This window comes from Notechis scutatus, chromosome 6 (assembly GCF_049901735.1).
Source record: "Notechis scutatus isolate UNSWTSFEM ecotype Mainland chromosome 6, rNotScu1.2, whole genome shotgun sequence".
Taxonomy (NCBI): Eukaryota; Metazoa; Chordata; class Lepidosauria; order Squamata; family Elapidae; genus Notechis; species Notechis scutatus.
This window is the reverse complement of record NC_142014.1, coordinates 21,105,551-21,112,391: the sequence shown is the minus strand read 5'-3', so window position 1 is coordinate 21,112,391 and position 6,841 is coordinate 21,105,551. Positions and strand designations below refer to the sequence as shown.

The 6,841-nt window shown below is 40.1% G+C and overlaps 1 protein-coding gene across 2 annotated transcripts in view; it reads right to left on the bottom strand.

The window, feature by feature from the left end:
- Window positions 1-4,056: 4,056 nt before the first annotated feature.
- LOC113418637 (1-acylglycerol-3-phosphate O-acyltransferase Pnpla3-like) overlaps window positions 4,057-6,841 on the bottom strand; it is a 41,248-nt gene continuing 38,463 nt past the window's right edge. For both annotated transcript variants that reach the window (XM_026677619.2, XM_087969476.1), the window contains one exon: window positions 4,057-6,499. In XM_026677619.2, coding sequence (XP_026533404.2) covers window positions 6,214-6,499 — 286 coding nt within the window. In that variant the 3' untranslated portion in view covers window positions 4,057-6,213. The remainder of the gene's footprint in view (window positions 6,500-6,841) is intronic.

Sequence of the window (6,841 nt, the reverse complement as noted above, 5' to 3'; positions counted from 1 at the left end):
AACCAGTTGCCAAGCGGCTGAATTTTGATCAGGTGACCATGCAAGGGTCGTAACTGTGAAAAAACGGTCACAAGTCACTTTTTCTAGTGCCGTTATAACTTTGAACGGTCGCTAAACAAAGTCTTGTAAGTCAGGGGCTACCTGTAATCGTACAACTATAGAATCATGGGATCAAAGGCTTGGAGTTCATTTGCTCAGTGGAGGATCTGCCAGAAATGTATTTTTCAAACTTGGCAATGTTAAATAAAATAGAATTCTTGTATTGGCCAAGTGTGATTGGGCACACAAGGAATTTGTCTTGGTGCAAATGCTCTCAGTGTACATAAAAGATAAGATACATTCGTTGAGAGTCAAGAACCATAAGGTACAACACTTAATAAGTCATAGGGTACAATAAGCAATCAAATCATACTAGACAACAGTCAGTATATATCATAAGGATGCAAGCGACAAAGTTACAGTCATACAGTCACAAGTGGGAGGGGATGGGTGATAGGAACGATGAGAAGATTAACAGTAATAGTAGTGCAGACTTTGTAAGTAGTTGGACAGCGTTGAGGGAATTATTTGTTTAGCAGAGTGATGGCGTTTGGAAAAAAAACTGTTCTTGTGTCTAGCTGTTGTGCAGTGCTCTACAGCGTCGTTTTGAGGGAAGTTGAAACAGTTTCTGTTCGGGATGTAAGGGGTCTGTAAATATTTTCACAGCCCTCTTTTTGACAGGATACAGATCCTCAATGGATCTGGTTGGTAGTAATTGAGATATAGATTTTAAATCCCAGAATCCCCCAGCCAACATGCCAAAACAAAAAAACTGACCACTTCATATGTTGCAGCCTTACTAAAGGCTGGCAACTGATAGAATCTCCTTGTGAGGTTTTGCTTCTTCCTTTTTGGAGAAGAGGGAATGATTCTGCTCCTTGAAGGCCCTTGAAGATGGATGACCTGTCACCCCTAACCATCTCTTTTGAAGGCTTAACATGCCCAAATCTTTTCACCATTCCTTGCAGGGCTTAGTTTTCTCACCCTTCACTATCCTCTTTGGCCTTTCTCAAAACATTATTCCAATTCATCCTTGCTATTTTTCACTCTGGTGCTCCTCATCGTTCCTGGTGGAATCCAACCAAGGAAGAATGGATTAATCAGTTCCCAAAATCTGGACTTTATGCTCCTGTTAATGCAGCCCAAGATAGCATTGGCATTTTTAACAACTGCATCACACTGCTGGTTCATGTTTAACTGGGGGTCAACAAAGTCCCACTTAGATATGCTACTACTAAGCCAAGTCTTCCCCATCCTATCCTGCTTCCTTACTTTTTTTGCCCCTGCCCAGCTGCAAAACTATCCATTTCTCTCTATTAAATGCCATCTTTTTCTCTTTTTTTGGCCATCCGCTCAACCCTTGCTAGACCTTTTTTTGAGTCGTCTCTCTCTCACCTGAGAGGAAACCTATCCCAGCTTTGTGTCATCTGTCAACTTTTTATATGCCCACCAGAAGTGGTGTTCAGCAAGTTCTGACCAGTTCTGGAGAACCGGTAGCAGAAATTTTGAGTAGTTTGGAGAACTTGCAAGTACCACCTCTAACTCGCCCTGTCCCCGTCTATTCTCTGCCTCCTGAGTCCCAGCTGATCGGCTGGGTCTTCTTTTGTTGCCCTGCACAGGAAAACAGAACTGGAAAGCAGGTTAGTGGGGTGGGGAAAGAATGGGGATTTTGCAGTAACTTTCCCTCAGGAGTGGGGTGGAAATAGGGATTTTATAGTATTCTTCCCCTGCCACATCCACCAAGCCATGCCTACCAAGCCACGCCCACAGAACCGGTAGTAAAAAATGTTGAATCCCACCACTGATGCCCCCTCAACTCCCTCATCCAAGCTCATTGAAAACACGCTGAACAGGAGCATCCACCGGCCCTCCATCTGATATTCTGAAGATCACTCACAGAGGTGTTTCATTCTCTTGAGTGCTCCGTTCAGCTGACCACGTGTCCTTCTCACAGCATCATTCAGCCATCTTTTACCCATTTGCCACATTCTGAAGGAGAATGGAATCAAGCTCTCCATCTGAAAAGCTTTGCTTAGATCAGGGGTGTCAAACTGGACTTCGAGGGCCGGATCAGCATTGTAGTTCTCTGCGGGGGAGCCGGGGGGGCAGGGGAGAGACAGGACAGATGCCTCCTACAGCACCCTGCTGGCCAAAATGGGGCACGGGAGGCCACGCATAGCCCCCACACCCACTTATTTTCAGCCTGGATGGCCTCCTGCAGCACTTTACTGGCCAAAACAGGGTGTGGAGGGACTGTGTGTTCCCCCCCAACCCATTTTTGCTAGCAGAGGCACCGTGGGCCAATCCTCTGCTATTTCCAGGCCAGCCCTACAGGCCAGATTTAAGGACCCCACAGGATTTATCTGCCCATAAGCCTTGAGTTTGACGCGCCGAGTTTGACATATAGATACTATGGCTACAGCATTTCCTCACGCCGCTTAGCTAGTCACTCTATCAAAGAAGAGCATAAAGTTAATTTGACAGAATCGCTGGTCTTCACTGGTCTTCAGGAGTTCTCCAGGATTTCTAAGAGTGGTTCTTGAGTCATCTCTTCTAGTCCTTCAGGACCAGCTGGTCCTGGAGACCTGAATTCATTTAAATTAGCCAAGTTCTCTCTTAGTCCCTCTTTGTGTATATCCTAAACTTCAGTTTCCTCCTTCTCTTGGCAGCATAAGCCGGTGCCCCATTTCCTTTCTGAGATATGAAGTTCTGCATTCTCATTTTGATTATCTCTCATGATAGACCCATACACTCTTTGGATTTTCTTATTTCTAACTTATCAAAAGTAGTTTTGTTTTTGTAATTGCTCAAGTTTCAGTTTATTCTGAACACCAGCCTTTTTGGAAAGTACTTCTATAGTTTCTGAAGACTACTTATATTCCTCTTTGGTGATGTGCCCCTATTTCTTGTATTTTTTTCCCCTCTTAAGTTTTTTAGAGTTTTATTTATGATAAGGTTCCAAATCTCTTTCGGAGCCATACATTCTACCAATTCAAAACCATACTTAAAGGATTTGTGGTTGATATGATGCTTACACTTCGGTTTCACACTAATAAAGCCTTTTTCAAGTTGAGTTTGACTTCTGGTAATTTCATGGATACATTCCTGTATGCTTTCTTGGTCACAGAATGGAATTGTTCTCTCAGGACATAATTTCAGCTTCTCAGTCTAATGTAAACTGTTGAATTTCCTGAACACTTTGCATGAGAGGTTCAACTTTGCTGAATTATTGGAAGCCAAGATCACCAGAAATCTGGAATGCTTAATTCCTAAGTCACAGCATCTCTAAATATTGTTACTTATTTTATTGAAGGTAATCTATGTACAATAAGGCCATTTTTTTCTGTTCCATTTACTACAAACTGCAACTAAACAATTTTGCTCCGAACCATTATCTATTCAAAATATTCTGTCTCTTATAAATTCATTTTTAATATTTTTTTGTGTTCCATTTTCCACAGCCTGCATTTTCTTTTCAGTGCTTTAAAAAAATAAAGAACTTTTGACAAATTTAGAAAGAACTCTGAACCCAGATAATTACTGGAGAGCTATAATCCTTTTGTGTATATACACATGGATTTTGCATTCAGTTTAAAACCTCCACCTTGCCTCCCCACCAAAATGTCTCTGTTTAAACGACTTGATCTACCCCCAATCTCAGAATATAATTCATAAAATGTTAAAACAAAGCCAAATACTCTGCATGGATTTTATGTTTTCCAGTCATTTGAATTTTTTATGAAAAGGATCAGATCGCATAAACTGTTGTTTGTAATGAGCTCTGTTAAATCACTGTGAAAAAAGGAATTATAGAAAGGAACATTTTACCATTTGCAAAAAAAAAATACTCATAGAAACACAATGTTTACTGCTTTGGGCGATAATTCAAATGTCAACTTGCACAATTATGAACAATTAAAATGGTATAGAAATGCAGTATATTCATAGATCACATCATAAAGCTGTTTTATCCAACAATTAAGCATTTGACTTGTGATAATAAACAAAATACTGTGATCACCAAACACAGTGTCTTTTTATTCTTCTTTAAAAACACTGCTGATTGCAGAAATATTACAAATAGTTCATTTTGGAAACACAAGAAAAGTTTAGGAAAATAAGTATGACCAGACGTCACACAAAACAGTACTTAGGCACTGGCTGAAAATAGCACCAAAAGAGTATAAATAAGTCTCTGTCCATGCTATTAAATGTTTAACACTGTGAAAAAACCTGTTTTAACTACCTTTCATTCCCCTCCTCTCCACTCAGCATTTCTTATATTTTCTTTAAAATTCCTAAAAGGAAAAACTCTTAACAGATTTTTTTGTCAAAACAAAACCTGCTAAAAAGTTGACAATTAATTTGAAATAAATAAAAGCAGCTGGTTGGATTCTTATGGGGATATTATTCTCCACTTAATTTGTAACAAGTTTCCAACCTATCCCTAACCCTTTGATTGGAAAATTTATAATACCTCACAAGAAAATATTCTAATAAAGAACTGCCATTACAAATACTTAACCCATCACAGTGCCAAAGTGTAAAGCTGGTAAGTTGCTCATAGCAAAAGTCTGATTTTCCAAAATACAACTTCAATATTTGTGCATCATGTGCAAGAATTCCTGTCACTCTATGCAGCAAATACTGACACACAAAGTATCCAGTACTGTATTCCACAGAAATTGTTGAATCCATTTGAAATATGGCTGATTTATGATGTCGTATTATTGTCGCTTCCTACTATTATTGCAAATTAAAGCTTAAGTTGTATGCGGGTTCATAAAGCCTGGACTGAATAATATATGGAATTAATTTATAATTTAAATTTAAAAGGAAGAAAAAAGGGTATCGTATGAGTTTTCTGTTCTGAATGCCTTTGCTCATTTTTTGTTCTGAGGTAAATCAAGTTACAGTGAAGAGCATGGGAAAAACTTTCCACAAATTCCAAATCACACTATAGTTTTTCTCCTGTTAAGGAAACGGGACAGTATATTCCTTAGTGACAATCAGCTCTCAAGCTCACTAATGTAATTTTAAAACCCTGCATCTCTCTTCCACCAATGAATTATTATTTTTTTTATGGTTCATGCTGCTTGGGAATTCTGGGAAATGAAGTCTACACTTTTGGAGGGCTTCCAGCTTAGAGTGGTGTCTTCAGTGAACTTCAAGGAAAAAAAAAAAAGCAGATGGAAGGCATTTTGGAGTGAGCCCCAAGGATTAGAAAATCCTTTGCTTTTCTTGTGGCAGTCAAGCAGTTTCAAATAAAAAAATAAGTGACATGAGATTCATTCCATCCCAACTAGTGCTCCTGGAGATTAATTTCAGGAAAAGTCCAATAAAAAGAGGAGAAATTGGGACCTCCAGAAATTCCCTGACACCCTCTGTTTCCAACGTCCCCAATAACATTAACAATATAAACTATACATTTTTAAATGAAAAAATAGTTTCTCCTGTTTAAAAAATAAGGGTATCGAACATCGTTCCTCTCTGCTCCCAATCTGCCTACCTGTGGTAGGCAGGGTGTTTTCTTCATTTTGAATGAGACCCCTCTGCCAGATATGTCAAGTTAATAAAAGGAACTCCTCACAGATCATAGATTCTCTATCTCTTTAAGCAGGAGATGTGTAATTCCACACAAGTGTGGGGAAAAAAACTTCTCAAAAAGTCACATAAGAGTTACAGATCTTACTGTAAATTTTTAACAACAACAACAACAACAACAAAAAGTTAATGTCCTACAAATGCTTATCCCAATATCAAACCATCAACCGAGGAGTTGTAGATTGTCTTCCTGCTGAATTTTTGTTTGTTTCTTTGGGTACAAAAATGCTCTACTGCGCTTCGGCTTTCTCAATCCTTTGTCCACTATCAAGAAACTAGACAAGAGGCCTAGTCGTCGTAAAAGATGCCTCAAAGGCAACAGAGTTGTAAACAAAAGACTTCCTAGTGTTTCCCAACCTCAGCAACTTTCAGGTGGGGTGGGCTTCAACTCCCAGAATTCAGATGTAGTAAGTGTGTTGAGTTGAAAGTCTACTTCAACTTAGCACCTTAGCACCTCAAAGTTGCTCAGACTGAGAAGCAGTTATCCTAAATATTGTTTGGCAAAGTGCTAGAAGAACACATACCTCAAAGATATAAATTTCCCTGCCTAATGTTGTAGCCCCCCACTAGCTAATCTTCAGAGACAGAATAAAAACTTTTCTCGGAGGATGAGTCAATATCCGTGGACACTCTGGATGTTTCGGTGTCCATGAAAAAGGAAATGACGGAACCAGAGATGTCGGAATTACTGACGGCACCCTTCCCCTTCATCAAGTCTTCGTAACAGGGGAGACTGCAGAGCCATTCTTCAAGATTGGGGGAAGAGTGAGAGACTTTAGGAGGTGGGTAGGACAGATGAAGGCAAGGCTTCCCTGGGGCCGCCTGGCATCTTCTGAGCAGGATTTCACTTATTTTGCTGTAAGGACAACAAGAAATCATCATTAGTAAGCCTGGGATTGTTTTTTCTGGGGAGAAATAACAGAATAACAGAGTTGGACACGACCTTGGAAGCCTTCTAGTCCAAACCCCTACTCAAGATTCTGAGAAGACTCTATACCAGTGATCGTCAACTAGTGGGCTGGGGACCACTGGACGTCCGTGAGAAAATTTTGGTGGTCCGCAGAGAAACATCACCCCCAAAGCAATTAATCCAGGGTGCATGGGAGCACAAAGCTGCGCTCCCACATGGCCCGTGGGAACACAAGGCTCACATCACTTGAACTGCGAACAAACTCCACCAGAAATGAGTCTTTGGGAC